Here is a 22,403-nt window from a genome sequence, read left to right on the forward strand (position 1 = left end):
TACTTGGATCTGGATGCACCAAGGATTTTCCAGTGGCAGCATCATGTTTTCTGTTTTGCTCTTTTTTCCTTTCCTAATTGTTCCTATGATTCTAATTGCCTTTTGACTCCTGGTGAACTTTGAGTGGATGTGCAAAATGTAAGCTAACAGCCATCTGCAATGATTCCAAGATCTCTTTACTAAGTAATAACAACTAATGGAAAGCCCTAATTTGGAGCTCACTGGAATGACTTAATGTTTATTGTCATTGAATTCAGCTGCCCTTTTATCATGCAGATGCTGAAGTGTCCTGAAATCCTGCAGCTCTTCGCAGTCAATTTAATTTTTTGCTCTGTGGAATCATTTTGCAAACTTTGTTGTCTCCTCACTCACCTCCTTTTCCAGATAATTTCTGAATGTTTAAAAAAACAACCTCAGCACAGATCCCTATGAGACTCTAACAGGAACCCCACCCCATAATGAAAGTTAGTTATTTCTTTATTTTTTATTTTCTACCTTCTAATTAATTCACAAGGGAACCTTCCCTCTCATCCTGTGATAACTTAATCTCCTTAAGAAACTTTGAAAGTTTGAGCATTGAAAAAAACTTACTAAAATAAAATATACTAATTCAAACACAGCTGCAAAATACTCGCTTTGTTTTTCGGCATCTTTTCTAAGGTTTCAGAGAAATTCTTTTTTCTAAGCTACTTCAGCGGTAATTGTTTATGACCTGCAGAACATCATGTAATCGATTGATGCTTTTACTAATCTGAAATTTTATTTACTTTCTATCAGACTAGTTTTAGTGTCTTTTGTATATGTATATTTTCCATGTGTATTATCAATACCGGTTGTCTAGTATCTACTGCCAGTCCTCACTGAGTCGAGTCATTGACTCAGCCGAGTATTATTATACATAATTTTGAGTACTCTCTGAATACAGCATTTTCACTGCTTCTAGCGATGAAAGAATTCCTTCAAAGTAAGAACTGAAAATATGAACTCTTGCTTTAAGTTAATGCATGTGTCAGTTTGTACCTCCTTGAGTTAACCGAGAGATAATCTATTGCTTTTACAGTTCAGATGATGCTTTGCTTTGCAAGTGTAGTTACGTGCAGACTTCTCAGTGCCCTAATAACACAAACATCTTAATCAGAGCATGAAAAAACAGAACTAAATCCTTCTGAGTGCACAATACATGCGTTTGTGAAGAGTTATAATACACAGACATAAAACGACCTGTTCTAGGAGGCACTAGAGTCTCTTTGTACTAGGCGCAGACTGATGCTTAGGCACACTCCTTTCCAGCACAAAGACAAGGTCTGCTTTGTATTTTGTTCAGTCCCTGGCTCTACTCTTCCCCTTTGTTCTACCATACGGCAGGATATATTTGGCCCATAATGAAACAAGATATTTTATCAAGAATTAGGTGAGTCCAGAATTGTTTACTTGGGACATGGTCAGTATGTATCTACATTTTTATCTTTGAACGAAACATGAAAACAGGAGAGTTCCTTTTATTGTTGACTCTCCTCCTGCCTCTATCCGCTTTCCGTTTAAACTTTATGAAAAATGTTCTGAATTATTTTCCTATTTACTTTTAAACTATGTTTTCTTTTAAAGGAAAGAACACCCAAAAGCACTTTATAACAGTGGAATAGAATTACGCTGAGCCTGAAGGCATTCAGATAACACGGTGATTAGTGTGCTATTCGCATTTAGACAAAAGCGTAATGAATATTAATCTAAAAACTCTCTTCTCTGTCTTGCACATAAACTCTTGTATAATAAGACCACAGCTTCCTAATCTTTGTATTGGGCGTTCTAATCAGTATAACGTATTGGCTCAGTTTTGCTAAATATCCTAAAACCTGCATTTGAATGCTTTAGTCAGCTGAGAGGGTCACCAAACTGTTCTTTATGCAGTTACTGATTGCACATAGCATGGAGAACTGCTCTAGTTATATACATAAGTCTTCAAATTAAATTAAAAAATGCCAATACTTCCTGAGTTCTAATCATGCATAATTTATTATTTTAAGGCACTACCTGCTATAAAACTAAGGAAGGGGACAAGGCTGAAAGTCTGAAAACTTTCACCTTCATTGTTTAGATATTACAGAATCTTTCTTGTCTTAAATTTCCATGTCTGGAAAACTGTGGCACTCCATCTTTTTCACATTTCCCACTGAGAGTCATAGTTTTAAGACCCGTTTTTCTGCTTCTCAGTGGCACTTCGACAGACAATTTGCTGGTATAGGCAATCGGATAAGTCTGACACAATATGCACAATATACTATATACACAATATATTATGTACACAATATAATTTAGCAATTTTTTAAATACAAATTTGTTCTCTTAAAGATAGAGTTAGGTTATTTAGTGGTGTTCTGTAGAAATCTACATGTGATCCTGCACAGATCTGAAAATTTTGTTCTACCAGAGGTTTTAATTGAATTGTTTGTCACAGGAATGTGACTTCTAGTGTCTTCTAAACATCAGTCTCATTACTGGCAAATGTATTCTTTTCTATCCACTGTCACTGGCAAGGTGCCCATCCAGTTCTCCATCTTTCTATAATGTGTACTGTAGGGATGACATAAGATATTATTTTTATTAGGTGGAGTTGGTGGAAGAAACTCGACAGCTGGACTCCGTGTACTTTAGAAAGCTCCAGGCTTTGCATCAAGAGAGTGGTTCCAAGAAGGATGAGGTAAGACAAGTACCTACTAACAAAAACAAACTCTTTTTTCTGTCAGAGAGGGTTAACACTTTGAGTATCAGCAATGAAAGACTGACTACATGCCAGTTTGGAGAAGCAAGTAGTCTGATTTCTAGCATTCATTTTGGGGAATGATTGACAGCCATTGTGTTAATTACAAATACAGGTCTTCTGTCAGTTAATCAACATCAGACCACTGTATGATTGTAGTCAATGAGACAGTTTCCACTAAAGTCTGTGGAACGTATTTTGGGCCCTTAATCTTGAGTAAATATCTAAATTTCAACTAAATTACAGGTACATATTGGTTTATTTTTTTATGGAACCTGCACACACTGGTACGTTTAAAGCAAACATAAAACTAAAGCTGATTAAGAGATGGAGCCTTAACTCAATTTATTTTCTCAGCAATCAAAAAGCTGTTCTACAGAGACAGAAGTTATCTAATGCAAGGATTATTAGACTAAGAAAAAATATAGAGATGAAAAAAGCAATTATGCAAGTGAAATAATTTCTTCCGTCAGAGCACTGTTGCTGACACTGGTCTGCCATCATGCCCTGATGCTCTCAAAGAAGATCAGCACTTCCGTCAAGTTCCCAAGGAATTGGCAGGTCCTAATCTATCTGACCTGATCCACGACAGAGAGAAGTTAGAACAGTTCTGGACTTTTCTTAATAAGCATTCTGCTGGGTACGTTTCTTTGTTGTTACTATTATTTTACCCATTTTCAAGTGCAGAAGAAAACTTCACTGAGGATCTTGGCTATCTAAATGTTCACAGATTTTAAAAAATGTGTTTGTATATTTATGAAATACACACACAATGTTCAGACAATTGAATTGTCTTAACATTTTTGGGTAAAAATTCTCCTGTCATAACATGTTTCTATTACAGTTCTGCTTTCAGTTTCTGCTTTGATTAGTGGCAAACCCTTGAGTAGAGCAATTAGCCTATAATGAGTAGAAATTTCTCTTTTTAGTAAAGATTCAATTTAGTACATTTTAAAAATTAAAGCTGGATGTTACAAAATTGTACAAATAGGAGACAGCCACATTATTCTCACAGTGTGAGAGCAACTGCAGTTTTGTGTTTGCACTGCTCTGAACAGAATTAAGTACCAGCTCGTAGCAGATACAGGTTAAGCAGGGTTTTTGAAAAAGTGAGCCTATTTGCTTAAAAATGAAGATCTAAACAGAATTTCTAGTAGAAGTAATCTCTATCCGGTTTCAGGAAAAGGCAAATACACTTTTTAAGTAACTGCTAGTAAGTCCTTAAATTGTCACTTCCTTTAACCTGGGTTTCCATGAGCTGATGCTCTGCAGATTGCCTATCGCTTCTAGTCAAGCACGGCTATCATTTTAGGTTGGATATTGGTCAGCTTTTTCAAAAGTGTCCAGAGATGGACATCTAGCACAGGATTCCTCTGGCCAAGACTCAATGTCATCACTTCTGCTTATCATGATAGGTTCCCTTTGTAGTCAGAAATACACACTTCTGGACGCAATTCTTCTAATTCTGAAGGTACCATTTAAAACCAGTCTGGATGGATCATTCCTAAAGACGGTTATTTCTGCTCACTGACTACTAAAAGACTGTAGGTAATGAGTTCAGATGGAGATTCTTATGCTATGGGTGCCTATGGTCAAGTGACTTCTCAGTTAGTTGTCTAGACCAGTGGTCTCCAAACTTTTTTGATCGTGCACCCCATTAGTAAAAAGATTTTGAGCATGCACCCTCAATATATGGATATTTATTTTTTCATAAATGATATACATGTGCTACTGAAGTTCTAATATTTTCTTCCTGCCCCTCAATGAATTGTCTCGCACACCCCACTTTGGAGACCACTGCTCTAGCGTTCCTCTCTAGCTGGAGAAATGGTAGGAATTGCCAGAGAACAGGTCACTGGCTAGGATGGGGTCCTGGAGAAGTATCCTGAACTGCCTCTGGGCTTCCTGCCTCTCTGTTAATCACAGACAAGTCCCATCTTAAGTGATAGAGCCAGGCAAAGAAATATTTAATTTATGGAGATTTTTTTTCTTTTTAAATTCATAATGAAGAAAAACATTTGAAAAAGTCTCACAAAACAGTGTTTTAGAGCTGGGTCCAGAACTAAAAACTCTGAAGTCCAGCTGGCGTGCTACAGTAATGATGCTTAATGGTACTATAAGCTGATGGGATCCTAGACCTAATGCAGTCTGGAAAATTTCAGCAAAAAACAACAAATGTGTCATCTGCCTTTTCATCAAAATTTATAGTTTGGTTATTGCCCAATTGTAAGTGATCCAAGTTTCAGGAACGAGAGGCTGCTGAGTACCTGGGCACAAATTCTGGTAAGAAACTAAACAAAGCTCCATTAATTACTATTTTGTTAAATATATAGGATATATTCGCACAACTGCAGGACAATTTGTGTTACTTTGGGTTAGTGGGATACCACTTGTTAGTCTTGCCAGACTAACTGACGGTGTTGAAAGGAAAAAGTAGAGTATGCTAGGATAAGCCACCACTGTAAATGGTTTAACCTAACACACTTCAAGATTATATATTTTGCTTTTTAAATAAGATGGACATATTTGCTCGGTTGTCATAGTAGATGCAAAGGAGTATTTCCATAAACGACAGTAACTTGGATCGCTTGCATTTGGGTGAACTTATTCATGTTGTGATGAACTACCAAATGAAATAATTTCAGTCTCAATAGAACTTAGGTCTGTAAGGGTCTCAAAAGACTTTTGAAAGGGGGACATCCATTCTTAAATTAGTCATATTTTATTGAAAGTTTTACTCATAGATTAATGCTTTGAAAAAGCCAGTTATTAACCTAATGGAAAAGCAAAACAGTTTTGTCTCAGTTTAATGTTTTGTGTTTCCTGCTGCAAGTACAGTGAGTTGTCCTCATTGAAATGCTCACAAAACTTCAGCTAATAAGATCCTATCAGAAAACAGTCATATAAAAGTGAAATTGTAGGTATGTCATGTCACTTATTCTGTCCCCTGGTTTAAAGAACAAAACCAATATACGTTCCATTAAAACAAACTTAAATTGACAGTATACACTCAAAATGATTAGGAACAATATACAGATTGAGAATTGCATATGGAATTTGTGACTTACTCTGAATAAAGAAATAAGGAGAGTAAGCAGAAATAAGTAGAAGTAAGTAGAATCAGTAACATATGAAAAGGCAACCCACAAACAGCCCTAGAAAGAAAATTTACCATAAATTGTTTTTGTCTGCTTGACTGTGGACTGGCTTAGGCTCTAGCACTTCACACAGGGTAGGAAGGAGGTGATTCCTGGGGCTGACGTTTCCAGCCGTCATCCCCGCTCCTTTCTCAGGCGATACGACGAGGAGGCAGAACAGGGGCTGCCGACTCGTCTCGCGGTGGCGCGCAGCCTCAGTACTGCTTCAAATTCTCATCTGTTTGATTTTTCATTCTCTCTGTGAGCTCTGCACTATGGCTCTGGTTCACAGTCCCTGCTGGATTTAGCAGCGGCACATTGAGGAGGTTATTCCTTTCAGGGTACCCCAGAAGGGACCCTAAATGACATCCCTAAGATATGTGTTCGAACTGCCTGTTCAGCAAGTGGTCTCACCAGATGGTACTAGCAAAGAAAAAATGACATGACATTTCAGTCCAATCTGACCTGGTATTTAGGACTTGAACACTTTGGTGGCTTGTGGTTAAACTAATAACTCCCTAGAATGTTCATGAAATTAACTCAATATTGAAATAACATTCTGTTTAAATTTGTTTGTAGCATGGATCTCATGTGCTGGCTAGATATTGAACAGTTCAGAAAGATGCTCCACAAGGATAAAGAAAAGAGGGATGAAAAATCTAAGGACATTAAAAACAAGTACTTAAATAAAAAATACTTCTTTGGACCCAACAGCCCAGCTACCAGAGAACAGCAAGAACAGGTATCAGTTCCAAAATCGTTCGTAAAGAATGTGACTGAGATAGAAGTCCATAAGCAGCTTTACTCCAGCTTTTCCTGAAGCTATCTCCTCAAATCTTACTTATATTTTTGGCCAGAAATCTGGTTCTGTTCTAATTGTGGGGGTCCCCTTTTTTCTGTTCAGGCTCTTCCTCCCCCATCCTTACATCTCTCTCAAACCCTGATCTGAGGCCGCAGCCAGAGCATGCACCACACAGCTCAGAAAAAGTGTAAAAAACGGCTTTCAGGCAGTGACTTGTTCCAGCTTTCTGTTTTACTGTATCGGTAAAGCCACAGACAGTGAGTCTGAGCTGTGGTACTCCGATATATCTTGATACTTAGGAAATTTACTCGATCAAGCTGGGGTATTATTTGCCGGAGTCTGTATTCTATTATAGGTAGGGACAAATGTAATCTGTTCCCTTTTATGAAAAGTACATGTGAGCCGTGGGTAAGCATGCATTAAATGCTTTGCTTACAGTTAAGCTCATGCTTTGCTAAATCAAGGATATAGAGAGATAAAGGACTTTTGGTATACACAGAAGTTTATGTCATGTGTTATTGTATTTGGATTGCTTAGCTAATACGTTCAGGTGGAGGATGGAGACAAATCCTTCATGATGGACTTTCGGCAGCGGTTCTGCTAGAAATTCAGCAATGCGTCCAGAAGAGATTAGAAAAACAATGGCTGCCATTGTTCCTGGCAGATGAGCACCATGGGGCGGAGGGACAAGCAAAGGTAATTTTTTAACAACAGCCACACATCCAGGCATTGTTTTTCGTTTGGCTCATAATTTACCATTGGAATAAAATGGTTCAGAGAAAAGCAGCCCAGAACTCACACTAGTTTACATTGAAAGAGATGCTCTAGCATGTACAAGTTGAAGCATTTAGCTCGATGATTGTGAAGGCAGTTCCTCTGAAGGCTTAGTCTGGCTGACAGCATTATTGTGAGATCCTAAATCTGCAGGAGCTGGTGTTAGCTCTGCTGCCAGCCAGACTGCCAGGGGAGTAAACTAATCTCTGCTGTAGTGCCGCGCTCTCCATACGCCATTCTGCCCCAGCCATACACTTGCACACATGTGCTGGCTCGGGTTAAACCACAGCAACACAGAAGAAATGTTGCCTTGTGTAAAGGATTTGCCCAGGGGGACAAGAACACAAACAAATGAGTGGGCTTCCCACGCTGTGTTCTCTCTCTCTTACGCTGGCCATGTTCTCCCATCTGGAGCTGCAGTGCCTGTAGAAATGACTCCAGGACTTGTGAAATTCTGCCGAGTGGGGAGGTTAACTACTACAAGCCTTGTTTCCAACTGGTTACTTCAGGAGGTTGCCAGAAGACCGGGAATGAGAAGCCTTTCACTCCTGCTGGCTCATTAGAAAGACTGGGGAATGGGCAGAACTATCATCTGCCTTTTATGAGCGTGCCTCTGTGACCGGGATCTGTGTAGGGAGATCAAAAAGACTTGGTTTTTTGCACTTCCACCACAACTCTGAAATGCGAATGTCATGGCAGAAGGAAAGTTGACAGTTCCACCAAGCAGACACATAGGCAGACTGCAGTGACTCATAAAACTTGTTTTCAATGATCTCTTTAACACCAAGAAGGTTGTCAGAAGTGTTGTCAGAAGTGCATTTGAACTGGATCCTTTTCATTGATTCAGAGCACTAAGCAATCTGAAAACTGTCTGTTCTGGTAAGGCAAATTGTGATTTTAATAAAGGTTACGTTAAAGCAAAATTTCCTAATCCTCTGCCCCTTTTTAGCTGAACTCTGCCTCCTTTACGAGCTGTGGCACAAAACCGTGCGATAAGGCTAAGCTGCTTCCAGGTCTGGAAATTAGCTCATGCCTCTTCTTGCACCTGCTGCACTGTGCTGGCAGGGAGAGTAGCCCATGCAGTTTGGAAAACACTGTATTCAACTCTAATAAACAGTTTACAGGAAATACATACTTCTAATGAGCTTTTAGTCTTTTCCTAACTCCATTTATGTCTGACTGCTCTTTTCGCTTTCTTACTGCAAATTCAGAGGATGAAAAGGTCCTTTGAAGAAAATATTTTAGAAGAAATGAAACCAGATGACATTCTCCACTTGGCTTCATATTTCACAGTGACCAAACACTGTGGGCATGCTATGTAGTCCTTACTCAGAAAATCTGCCCTTGATTTGAGGTGTATTTTTGCTACAAAGAAGCTGCAGGATCATGCCTGTATTTCTGATACAGCTGTCCAAAGGAACTAAAAACATTTCATACAAAAAAAAAGGTTATAGCCCAAAATCCGTTCCCAACATAAGTGATCACTCAGAACATTATGGGTAAGGTAAACCAGTGGAAGAGTGCAGTTTGACTGCCATTGCCCCTTATCTTCTCTAATTCCCCAGTATTAATGAGCACATGCTCATTTATAGCTGAACAAGGGATGGTGTTCAGTGTGGGTCCACAACAAGTTTCAGGTATAAAGAGCCTAGTGAAGATATATCAACTATTCCACCACTGTGGTCTCAATCATTAGAGGGCTGAACATGAAACAAGAAGAGTTAAAAAATACAATGACAATCTCTTGTTCAACCGTAGATAAGGGACATAACTGAAGATTTTCCACGCCAAAAACAGGAGAAGACAACTAGGACGTGGAAGGCAAGTGGAATTTACTGTGTCTCTTGTGTCTCCAGTTTCACTCTCTTTTCTGTTTGGACCTTGTACATCCTTCACAATTTCCCTGCTGACAGTGTGAGGCCCAAATGTAATGCTGTCAAAAGCAGGCATGATTGTATTGGCTACAGTGGACTGATTACTCACATTACTGGTGAATTTAGCTCCCTGCTGGATATTCACGGTAAATTTCTCTCCCTTCCTGGCTGGAGAGGTCAGGCTTGAAAAAAACATGTCTCTTGTCCTGGGCTTTGAAGCACTCTTAACTCTCCTCAAACTGGTATTGTACCTTTAATTCGCATTTATCTTTATTTTGCATGCAGTGGACTTATTGGGACAAGCTGTTCATTCCAGCATCTGGTAGTTTATTTATTATTGCAAGTGGATTACATGCAGACACAAGAGGGAATGTGAAGTATGCAGTGGAGTGGGCAGGTTTAATCATATCTCACAGTATCTGTTTCATTTAGAATTGTATTTTAATCTTACAGCACTGAGATAATATCAATTTTAAACATCTTAAACCTTTGTAATAATACATTTCATCAGATATTTGCCAGTTTTTTCCTCTTGAAGAGCAGTGAACTCTTTGCGATTGCCAATATACAAGTTGTGTACGTTTATTCAGTTGAACTTTTATTGTCTGTTGAAATCAAACTGGAGACCGGGTCACCAATTACCCATGCAAACCATTAGCTCGAAAGCGATCCAAAGTGCATGTGGGTTCTGTTAACCGAGTTTTCCCTTTGTCTGTTTGTCAGGAAGATGGTTATTTTCCACGTTCTGCTTCAAGGTTGTTGACCCATAAAATAAGCAGTGTTCGTATATTAGTACAGGGGTGGGAGCGATGTTTTGTTCTTCCTTTTATGAATATGCCCCAGAAATAATTTTCCACAAAAGTTGCCTATATCGTGGTCACAGGGGATAGAACATGTTTGGAGGATTGGAGGAGGCCTGAGAAGATGCCACCTTACTGTCTAAGTTGAGACGACTTTATTTTAACCAAAGGACCCTTTGGACAACCACCACCCACCCTCTCACAAGGGTAGGCTCTCATCCCTCGCAGGCTCTGCGGCAGGACACTAAGTGTAACCCCTGTTTCTAAGAGAAGCTACAGAAAGACTTTCAGGTTAGAATCACGATAGATTTCCAGGACTGTCTGCAGCAACTAAAAATGTTTCTGTGCCATGCTGACTGTTGAACAGCACTCCATTCATCCAGGACTTCAAGAGTTTTATACCACTGTTAGAAGACAGTTTTCATTCATCCGTCTGATAACAAAGGGGGTTGTTTGGCTTGCGTCTCAGTGACAGCACAAGAACTGTATGTTCAGCAAGGCAGGCCAGCCTGAACTTCATTTCAAACAAACTGTTCCTGCATAAGCCATCTTTCTTTCTCCACCCTTTCCTGGCTGCCTACTGCTCTGCGCTTTGCAGCATGAGGATCTCCAAAATGTCTCCATGACTTTAAATTCTATTTTACTATTGGTAGCTTTATTCCACAGAGAACAAACTCGTCAGCTTCTGTTGGTGATCATGGCAACACATTTCAAAGCTCATTTTGTTGGTGAGATCCCTGTCAGAAGCATTTTACAACTTCAAGCTATGTGGTTTGTCTGTTCCTTTTTCTTTGTTGTTTGTTTGCACAAAACTCAAACTGTTCTCTAGAAAAGTAGCCTGTTGCCATAATCAATAACAATAGCTGTTTCCATACTTTATAGTATGTAGTCATATGGTCTAAATCATTGTCAGTCATTTCCTCTCCCATCACGTCTTCCAAAAAATGCTGCCCAAACCAAACTGGTAAAAAAAAAAGAAAGAAAAAAGCAGGAAAGAAAGAAATGAAACCTTGCCACATTCTATTGTATCCATGTCATAAACTCATAAACTACTGAAAGTTAGGGTCAGTGCAAAGATAAGAATCAGACAGTTTATGCTAACTAATGCCTTTGTTATTGCTTTTTGAAACAAAGTTTATTTGGTGCATTTATTTCTTCTTTTGACAGCATGTGGACAATAAATGGGTTTCTTCATCTAGTGAAATAATTGCTTTCCGCAAAGCGCTGTTGAATCCAGTGACAGCAAATCAGTTTCAACGCTTTGTGTCACTGAAAGGAGACCTGCTGGGGAACGGAGTGCTCTTTTGGCAGGAGGTACAGAAGTATAAGGTACGGTGGTAAAAAGGAGCAAGAGGAATATCAATTTGTAAGCAAATGCATCAATTACTGCATATTAGGAGGATTTTAACAAGAATATCTCTAGGTATATTCATGTTCATAGTAAAACCACTTTCACTGTTTAAACTGTTTTTTCATTTTTTGATGAAAATCCTCACTTCTTAAGCGTAACTATTTTTAGTGACTTGAATGTATTATCCCTGTATTTCTTTATGCCTCTTCAAACTGTAACATTTTCTGAGTCCTAGTCCTGATTCTAGCTAATGCCCAGATTTTGGTATACATCTGTTGAGCAGTAGAAAATATGCAAGCATTAAAATGTTCATTCTGTCTTTATAGTTACATACTGTTAAATAATGGGATTATTGCTGAATTTGGTAATCCCTCAAAAATCAAAGAAAACTTTAAAATTCATCAAATGTACACATGTAAAGATAGTATCTACCCAAAATGCTTACATGTACAATGCAGACCCCATCTCTCTTGCACTCTGTACAGTCACATTTGACTGCAGCTGAGGATGTGGCTAAGGTGAAACATGATGGCCATTTGAATCTGGGGTCTGCTTTAGAAGCTGAAGCTCCAATCTCCCCTCCTCACAGAGTCTCTGATCCCCAAGCCAGGAATCATCTGATGAAATGCTCTCTGGGGCTGCTGCTGTATCTCTCTCGGTTACAGGGTGACCAGCTTAGACTAGAAACTTGACATGAAGGCACATGAAGTTCCATGACATAAATCCTTCTCAAAATATTTGATGTTTTTTCAGATTTGTGACTCTTCATTGCTACACTGTGGAGGACGTGGAAACTTTCTGCAAATTAATGTGGAGTGTACTTTAGACTGTTTTCTTTGTGGATCTGTTCTCTGAAGAAAGCCTTCTTTGTTTCATGTCCCACCCCCTCTCCTTCATTTATGTTAATTTTATTTGTCTTCTTATCAAGAAAAAGTACAATCTGACCGTATTTCTACATGCATGCGATTTGTCATGGTTGGCTGTTGATGCTCTTTATAGAAGCAAAGGGCTGGAGTAGTAGAAGTGTTGTGGGGTCAGGCTGAACTGGAGGAATATTGCCAGAGTTGTGGGCAGCATTTTGCACAGTGCATACTTGTATTGTTGGAGCCCTATCATGCCATCAGGTTAGACAGAACTCCCTTTAGGAGTCCATGACTGCATTGCTCCTTGTAACCCATTGGGCTGGTGGCACATCTTGGGACAATAAAAAAAAATTTTTTTTTTAAACAAATATGAAGAAATATAACTCTGTGGATCATTTCCATCTGTTCCCCTATGCTCATGTCTCGTCCCTCATCATATCGTATGGCTTGTTTGTCTTCCCTCTTACTACAGCTCTCTGCCTTTTCCTCTATGCTACATGAGCAAAGGAAGCCATAATATATTCTTAGGATATATTGAATATGTTTTTGTATTGCCTTACTTTCTTCATTGTAGCTGTTATCATTCTTTTTTTCCTTCAGAAAATGAAGAAGTATTCATAATAAAACAAGCCAGTTCTTTCACATACCACATTTCTGGTTAAAAGCCCTGTTTTTAATTTCTTTGCAAAGTATATCCAGCCTCCTATACCAAAACTAAATGCACATTCTTCATTTAGAGAGCTCTCTTCCTGAAAATTCTCTGGAGTGCTCATTGTGTCTTTAGGAGATATATGTGATAATTTCCTAGTGTTATAGAAATTTCTTGATGTTTATGGAGAGTTGGAAAGTTCGTGTTTCAAGGCATTTGAAGGAAGTTCTTTGAATTATTTTTTCCTGTCAAAATCCAATTGTCAGAATACCTCTTTTCTTGGATTATTTAGAGCATTTCTTGTCTTTTAGTTACCATGACTATGCTAGTCATAGCAGGCTCATTGTGAAAATCAGTGCATTTCACACCTGTAGGTGTGTTTTGCTTTTCAGAAATGCCTCCTATTTGGCAGTAATGTACTTAGACTGAATCCAGGATAAAAACTATCCCGTTCCACCAGAACGTGCAGGCAGAGTTTATCGCCCCAAAGCAATGATTGCTATATATCTGCATTTGCAAACCAGAAGTCCCACTCATGTCTTAACTGTGACCACGCACATTTGCTGTAAGAATTTTGTCCTATATACTGAAGAAATCTATTGTGTAATTATTTTTGTATTGATTACTGTGGCCCTGTAATGGGTCTTGTGTCTCTTTCTCCATTTACTGAAAATGCTATTTTTCATCTTTCAGGACTTGTGCCATTCTCATTGTGATGATGCCACAGTCCAGAAAAAGATCACAGCTATTATCGACTGCTTTATTAATTCCACCGTACCCCCAGCTTTGCAGATTGACATCCCAACTGAACAAGCAAAGAAGATTCTGGAGCACAGGAAAGAACTAGGACCTTACATTTTTAGAGAAGCACAGGTAAGAAGCTGGGAGAATGTCTGTAATGGACCTGGTTAGTCTGTGAGCCTGATTTTAAGGACAGTCTTTGTTGCTTATGTGACAATTTGGACTCCATACATAAGCCTGAGCATGAAGGAGAACACTGTAGTCGTGCATTTCAAGGGAGATTGTATGGTGGAGATGATGGAGCTTCAGATATTTACTGCTCATTAAACTGGAGAATCTCTGACAGCTAGCTGATCCTGGAAAGGTGTTACCCAGGTCTGTGTTAGGAATCCCGGCAGTAGAAATGAATTCTGTCTATGTTTTCAATTGCCTGTTCTTTACCACTTCGTTAATGTCAGAGAAGTAATCTGTAGTTAGAAAGTTTGTAGTTTTTGTAGTTTATGAAAAAAATGCAGATGTGAGTAAAGCAGAAATACAGCTTAGCCTACTGAATGTCTTTGCCTTCTTTATTACACCAAAGTCTGTATTAAGTGGCTGCAGATAATTTTCTCTCTGATCTTTGTACTAATCAGACTGAATAGCAATTTGTGAACCTTTACCACAGACATTATTTTCTTATTCCTCTCTGACTTATCTTTTAAACCCAAGAAAGCTAGTTCCTCTTGTTTTCCTATTAAACTGCCACCAACAGCTTTAAACATCAACTGTGAGTCCATAAAGTGTTTGGATCACAAAAGGTGAATGGTTTGTCAGAGAAAAGGGTTCATATAGGTCCTAAGAGAAATAAGAAGTCTCATTTCAGCCTGTGTAAAACCCAGTGAACTCCAGAAATGTGGCACAAAACCAAGGGAAGAACTTGGCCAAAAAAGCTGTGACTAGAACATGACAGCGATTCACATGTCACTTTCAAGTCTGTTGAGCCAACAGCAGCGAGGTGCTGAGCATGCTCAGCTCCTTTGAAGCCAAGTTTCTCAATGAGAATTAAACATCTAAATAAATTGAAAAATGTGAGCCTTAGTACGTGCAGCAACAGAATTCACTGAGCCCCTCTGTTTGCTTTTCTAAAATTGTTTTTCTTATTCTAGTTCAAAAAAGACCCTGTGAGAGATTATATCATTTAAAAATTATCCAAGATTTGCTCATAGATCTGTAATGTGGTTTAAAAGCCTTTCCAGAGGCAAAAAAAGTATTTCCTTTCCCTTAAGAAGGGAAAAAACCCCCTCTCCCTAATGAACTGAATATTTGAAATGCTTGAGCAGAACAGTGGTACAAAAGCAATTCTACTGGTGTATATTTTATCAGGAATACTTGTAAAAAATGATGGATGTTTTCATTAATGCAAACAATTGTTTAGGGAAATATAAAAAAAGAAAGTGCCTTTTAACTGTGTTTTAGGAAGATTTCTCACCAGTAATAAACACACTGATGAAAAGCATGTGCCGAGCAAAGCTGGGCTGAAATGTCAAGACACAGTACGTGGGAGGAACAAGGCTGTGTATTCAAAAAGAAATAGTTATTTCATTCTCATGGTAAACTAAATTTTATTTTACAGTAAACTCTGTTTTCTTAACACAGTCAAGATTGACTTTCTTTTCTTTCTGTGCAGATGACTATTTTTGCTCTTCTGTTTAAATTTTGGCCAAAATTTTCTAAGCTTCAAAGCAGTCTGGCTAGTGACAAAATTCTACTTGCCTTAGAAAGAAAAAAGGGAAAAAAGATGCAAAAGAAGGAAGGCAAACCAACAGAGGTAAGGCTCACAGAGTTTCAGGTGACAGCTGATGAACTGCATAAAAACTCCTTCATAAGCAAACATACATGAATTCAAATATCCCTGTTTCAGCCTGATCCGAAGCTACTGAAATATTTTTGTTAGAATTCAAGCTTTACATGAGACCCAGTCCTAGGGCGATTAGTTCCTGATCCTGCCAATGCATATACATACCTTTAACTTGAAGCAGATGAGTCAATTGAATAGTCCTTTCATTAAGCAGAGGGTAAAATGTATTTTAGTCATCTTCTGTGACAGGAGAAGAGTGAAAAGAGGGCTGAATTAAAAAAAAATAAATCTATGTACGGTCCATGTGTACAATGGGTATCTGCAGACCTGTTTGCACTTTCAATATGTACTGCTCTATTTTAGAATTTACAGTCCTGAGTCACTATTGAAAGCAAAACAAAAGAAAACAAAAGCAGATTTCATATCTATTTTTCAGAAGGAGCATTTGAAAAGTTTGCACAATATTTTTGAAAATATTTATGTATTAGTTGCTTTGTATAGTCTTTGTCTTTTCTTGAATGTTTCTCAGCTTTGACAGTGAAATTGTTAGACTGTTCACAATGAGTTTCCAGACAGTTTCAGTGCATTAACAGAACTGTGACCTCTACAGCGGAATACTTGCTTGTAAAATTGTTTTTCTTGGAATTTTATTATTAAAATATAATTTTTTTTTCTCTATTGATTATAGGCTTTGCAAAAGTTTATTTTTTACGAAATGTAATTGTTTGGCCAGCTTTGAGGAGAGAACATTCCTTTAAGGGCAGAGAAATTATTGGACTTGCAAACTATCATAAGTAGCATTAAAAGACCTTTACATATTTTAAATACCATGTACACATGTGTTGAGATATTACCCATGATGAGAACCACATGAGTACCTGGACAGATAAAGACATCTATATGCCCGTAAGAACATGTACACATTGTTATCCTCTTTTAGACACATGAAAACTGAGGACCAGTGAAGCGTTACTTAAGGCCACACACCAATGTCAAGTGAAGTCTAAAATCCAAGAATGCATGTTCCTTTCTCCAAAGCACGTTGCCTCCATACAGATATGTCTGGCAAGGCCGTTGGCAATACTTATAGCTCAAGAATGCAATATTTCAAAGTAATGCACTTTCGTGTTTTCACAGACTTATTTTTTCCATCTGTTTGTTGCCTGTCTATAAGATTTCTGATTAAGACCAAGGAAGTAAAGAGCAAATCTTGGCCAGGAGGGCAAAAGCCTAGCTTTTATGGAGAACAAATGGGAAAGGTGAATTACCCTTCTAAGCTGAGAAATAGGGCAAAAAATTTTAGAAAGTGACAGGCAGAGAATGCAGTTCAGTAAACAGTCTGCAGACTATTCTTCTCACAAAAAATTATCAGTAAACCAGTTACCTTTTAAAATCTTTTGAAAGAATAGGTGGAACAGATAAGTTTTTGAAACACTTTCCCCCTCTATTATTGTTTAAGGAATTTGCCGTTCCTCTCTTGCCTGAGATTTCTGTTCCCTCAGTGACAACATAACTGTTCAATTAATAGAATAGAATCATAGAATCACCTCTAGGAAAAGACCTCTAAGATCACCAAGTCCAACCATCAACCCAACACCACCATGCCCACTAAACCATGTCCTGACATGCCACATCTACACGTTTTTTGAATGCCTCCGGTGATGGTGACTCCACCACTTTCCTGGTCAGCCTGTTCCAGTGCTTGACTCTTTCAGTAAATAAATTTTTCCTAATATCCAATCTAAACCTCCCCTGGTGCAACTTGAGGCTGTTTCCTCTCATCCTAAATGATTCAGTATTCCTGAAGGATACCAATAAGCTTCATTCAACATAAGCAATAGCAGGTTCACTTGGCAGCTCGTAGAAGGTAATGATTTCTTGGCATTTAAAATGATGTCTATGCTCCTCTGCCCCATCAGGCTCTGGAAGAGAGGGGAAAGCTCTCGCAAGGGTTAGGAATGATATTTTTTCCTTACATATATTCTGCCCTCACCCCCAATCCATTGCCATTTTAGGTTTATGTCAAATGGAACACTCATGGTCCCAGGGGAGAAATTTTACTTTCTCCCTTCTCGCAAATTTGCCCCTGGGGTGCCCAGTCTACCTGGGCTCACCTCATACTCTGACCTGACTAGGTAAGAGTTGGACTTTTATGTAGGATAACAGAAAAAATGGGCAGACAAGGAGGTTTTCACTGGGCAGTGATGCATGACTTGGTATTATTTGACTATCTCACTATTTTTTGTGGGTGCCTATTCGTTATTTATGGGGCAAATCCTATCGAAGGCTTCCTGGCAATGGACTCAGTGCAGGGGAGGAGTGGCTGACAGCGAGGGATGCCATGCATCACTGTACAATGCAGAGACCTCTTTTAAGCTTAGTGTCTGGAAGGCAGGGATGGGTAGGTACAGGGTGAAGTGAGTCTAAACATTCAACAAAACGTGATTGCTTCAGTATTGAGCTGAAATAGCTGTTTTAAAAGATACTGCCTTGGGAGAGTATGGTTTGCTTCTCTGTTTTCACATATATGCTCGTAGTGTGGCACAGCTATATGGGCTGATCTTTGGCCCACCTGTGGATCTGTTCCTGTGGTAACTGCCTGATGCACATGCCACATACTTTAAAAAATATCATTAGTCACTTTTTGCAGACTGCCTTGAAGCCAGTATTTGTGATTTGTTGTATACACAATTGCATTTCACCTCCAGAATAGATTTTGGAATTTTTGCTTTCAAGTGTACAAAATAGTTTTAACTTACACTGTAAATCTGTACTTACTCTTTCCAGAGAGAGGTAAAGCCATAGCATTAATTTTCCTTTTCCATGTTTCCCTCATATCTCTTTAAGCTTCTTAGCAGTAAGCTTATTTGTTAGTAACTAATGTAATGTCATGGGATATATAATTGCCACAACATTGCCTAATTTATTATGAGAAGACATTATTAAAGACCTCATTTAATTTACCATTCTCATTGAGAAAGCTAGCAAACAGAAACTGTACTATATTAGTATACACACTATTTCTGTATTTGCTTTGGCATTGATTGAGTGTGCCATGAAAGTTAGTAAGCCTGCTTCTCGAGAGAAGATAAACACCACGCTGCCTGGGAAGCTCCATACCCAAAAGTCACCCTTATAGATCATGGGTCCATAGCATGGTGGGGATGATAAGGAACGAAAAGACACCTTGGGAGCAAGGATGTAGGCTATTCTGATCCTTTTCCAGATCTTTCAGGGACTTTCTGAGTGACTTTGGGAACCATTTGACCTCTCTTTTTTTCTCATTTTCTCACTTGCAGCATGGGAGGGTTATATTACTCGCCTCATGGGGATGTTGTGGGGTTAATTATGTGAGGTTAAGTATGAACACTGATTAATGTTGGGATCGTCAGACAGAATGTGCAAAGGTGCAGCCTTAATGAAACACTAAAACAACATGAAAATGACAAATAGTTAATCACTAAAAAGGTTTATCATGGGTTACAATGCCTTGTTCTTCACTGTAAATATTTTAAATGAGATTGCCTGTTTTCCTAACATGTATACTGTAGTTCAGTCATAGCTACTGGATCAAGCTGGAATTAATCATGAGAAATCCTATGTATGTTTTACATTTATACCCAAGGCCAAATTAGAGGATCACAATGGCTTCTCTGTCTTTAAAATATGTTCTGTTGCAGGTCTGCCCTCTCACTTAGCTGTATGTTGGAACAGGTACTGAATCTGCAGGTATTGAAGACAGTCTGCAGGAGTGCAGAGGTCAGGAAACTTCAGTTAGGACAAAGAAATGCTTTTAAAAAGCAGTATCCTCAGATAATTTTTATTATGCCCAACGTGATGAATTATGAAACTGTGCATTATAAATATCTCATTTCCAATGACAATTTTTGCTTCCTCAGGCTTTGCTTTTTACTTTAGCTTGGTAACGATTGTTTAAATCTAATAATGAGTTCTTATCGTTGGCAGGGTAAAGAAGTGGGGACTAAACTCATCTGTCTGTCAAGCAGTGCTTTGGTAGATGAGATTGGTGTGGAGAGAGGACCAGCATCATTTTCAGATGGATATGGGTGGCAGGTGAATAATAAACATGTTGTTACAGATATTGTCATTCAAGAGAGAGAATAAATGATCCTGAGAGAATGGGAAGGTGGGGTTTGGTATTGAATACTGCTCTCATATGGTTCTTTGATAACTGTCCATTCTTCTACAATTAACTTTGCTGTTATGAGTTTACCTACCTTAGAGGTGATTTTTAAACTTTATTTATTAATTTTTTTAAGATTTAGGTTCTGAGTAGTATTAATATCTAACAACATATTAAGCCCTTCAGATGTGTAGATTTAAAAAGAATCTTTATTTAAAGATGAAGTGAAAAAAAGGAAGTTCAATTCTGGAATAAGCAGCTTTTCATTACTTGTGAAATTCATATCCTGAAAGAATTTGGTTTAGGCTTGAGTCCTGTTCTGCTCATATGTCAGAAACTGAAGCCAAAGTAATTTAGGAAATTTAGGTATTTGAATAGAAAATCTGACAGAAAATAGCTCTTTAATGCTTCTTCCAGAACAACTCTCATGATGCATCAAATCTGTAGTGAAAAGGTAACAATCATTTTATTGGAGAAACAGTAAGAACAGACATGTCACCTTGGGCATATCAAGGGACCGTTCATAGCTGAGTTGACACTGCCATAACGTAATGGGAATCTGTGCAACCACATAATCACAGCTATGTCATGCGATGCAGGAGTAAATTGCACTTCAGCCTCTGCTTGTATTCCACAGAGCTCTTGCCATGGCATTACATTAGCGATGAGCAGAATACAGAAACAGGCTGAAATACCCCCAAAATCTGAAACCACAGTGCAAACTGCATAGTTAAGCTGACACTCTTACCCTTCTTACTTAATTTTATTAGACTATCCTTAATTAACCATTCTTAAATGGTCCTTTTTACTTTTGCTCATACCTATTTAAAAAAAAAAAGTGAGTTGAGTGAGCCAGTATATCAATATCCTATGCCTAAGCCCTCAAGAAGAGGCAGGTAATCACAGAAAGAGCAATAATCTTTTCTAGAGCAGTTTTTTCTCCAAGCCCCTTTCTGCTATATGAAGATGATAAAAGTTCTTCTTACTGAGTCATGACCTGACAAATTTGCCCCAAACTTCTCATGCTGTAAGGAAAAAAGAGCCAAATAAGAGTACAGTTCCCATATGGATTTGGGGGAGTGACTTAAAATTTACATGGAACCTGAACTGTGGTTGTTGCAGTGTAAAGAGCAACATTTCTTCCTTAGAAAAGGAAAGGATGACAATCTGCAGTTGATCTGCCTCTAATGGTAGCAGCATTCTGCTGGAGAGGGCAGGCAGAAAGAACTGTGAGGCTAATGACACCTTCAATGATTTGAAAAAGGACACACTGGAAAGATGTGGCAGGGAGATAAAATCAAGTCCTAAATAGCACAAAAGACTGATATTTTGGGAAGGGAAAGGTCTGCTGTATTTAGGTTTGAAGATGAAAGGAGAGAGAATAGGACACAGACCAGGGGTGGATAATAAATTAATGTAAACATCGTATCTGTCAAACTTGCTTAAATTGCATTTTGTGGTGTTTTGAGATTCACTTATTTGCAGCAATACTATTTTTCCCATGATCCCACTATTGTCGTGATGAAACTTTGCTTCTTAATAATAGTGATTATTCAATAGCAGGGATATAACATAAACAAGTTTTTTGTCTCAGTGTTGAAATGGACCATGAACTACCAGTGATATGGTCTGGAAGCTGATGTTTTTTTAATGGTTCTTGCAGGCTTCCTGGTCCTATTCCAAGTACATAGAAGCCTTGGAGCAGGAGAGAATACTCCTTAAAATGCAAGAAGATCTGGAGAAGAACTCATCATCATTCCTTACAGGTTGTTAACCAAGCTCTGTAGTTTAAGGAGACAAGCTTATAGCTTAGGTGAAATTCTCTCAATATAAGGACTTTGGAGTTGCATACATAAAGCTCTGCCTTTCTTATGCTGTCTGCAGGGGAGCTGCACTCTGCACCATACTCGTGAGTGGTAAGTTTGCTAAGAAAAGGAAAGTGAAAGTTGCAGGGTATCAGCATTGCCTTTACTGAAGAGGTCCTATTGCGGAGAGGAATACGGCCATTTCTTCATTCTGCAGGGTGACATGGCAATCCTATTTGGTTCACATACATATTTCACCTCCCTGGGTTCTTGTGCTTCATCAGCTTACACACAACCAGAGAGATGAAACTTTTTCTTACCAGTTTGTCAGTATGCTTTTGGGGGATGTAAGAGGCATTGCTTCATCCTTGTTTCAGCCATGAATATCCTCTTAGGTCTTCTCCAAGGATATTATGACCTGTTTGTTCATTAAATAGCTTCATTTAGCAGTAAGGTGAGAAATGGCACTGTGTAATATTAAACCCCTTTTGTTTCCCATCATTTTAATTTTCTTCCCATATGCAGGTAGCTCGTCTATCTCCTTCCCAAAGCCTGGAAACTCTGAAAAATCCACCATTTCTCCAAAAAGTAGTGTGATTTTTGAGAAACACTCAATTCTTCCCAAGAAACAGAAAGTAAGTACCAGACTGACAACAAGTGTACTTCGAAATTTGGATTCTTAAAAGCTAGTTTTCCTGCTGTCAGTGCTGATGCTCATTAGTAGCAAGTTATCCCACTTCAAATCACGTTTAAGCTGGACAGCTTCAACATGAAGGCAACATTGCTTTTCACTTCAACCATGGTTAGTAGACCTAATGTTGACCAGATGGAATTTTGTGGCAAAATGGTAGTCTCTGAAATGCAGTTA

The 22,403-nt window shown here is 38.5% G+C and overlaps 1 protein-coding gene across 1 annotated transcript in view; it reads left to right on the forward strand.

Moving 5' to 3' along the window:
- The window catches only part of RGS22 (regulator of G-protein signaling 22), a gene marked incomplete at its 3' end in the record, with an annotated part of 59,847 nt that extends 37,677 nt beyond the window's left edge, over positions 1–22,170 (forward strand). Inside the window, exons 15-25 of the mRNA XM_010292302.1 lie at positions 2,606–2,698; positions 3,232–3,398; positions 6,475–6,637; positions 7,235–7,393; positions 9,230–9,292; positions 11,313–11,474; positions 13,702–13,881; positions 15,416–15,556; positions 19,553–19,660; positions 21,394–21,496; positions 22,061–22,170. Of these exons, the coding sequence (XP_010290604.1) occupies positions 2,606–2,698; positions 3,232–3,398; positions 6,475–6,637; positions 7,235–7,393; positions 9,230–9,292; positions 11,313–11,474; positions 13,702–13,881; positions 15,416–15,556; positions 19,553–19,660; positions 21,394–21,496; positions 22,061–22,170 (1,449 nt within the window). The remainder of the gene's footprint in view (positions 1–2,605; positions 2,699–3,231; positions 3,399–6,474; positions 6,638–7,234; positions 7,394–9,229; positions 9,293–11,312; positions 11,475–13,701; positions 13,882–15,415; positions 15,557–19,552; positions 19,661–21,393; positions 21,497–22,060) is intronic.
- Positions 22,171–22,403: the final 233 nt, after the last annotated feature.

The sequence above is a fragment of the Phaethon lepturus genome, unplaced genomic scaffold (genome assembly GCF_000687285.1).
Source record: "Phaethon lepturus isolate BGI_N335 unplaced genomic scaffold, ASM68728v1 scaffold23108, whole genome shotgun sequence".
NCBI lineage: Eukaryota > Metazoa > Chordata > Aves > Phaethontiformes > Phaethontidae > Phaethon > Phaethon lepturus.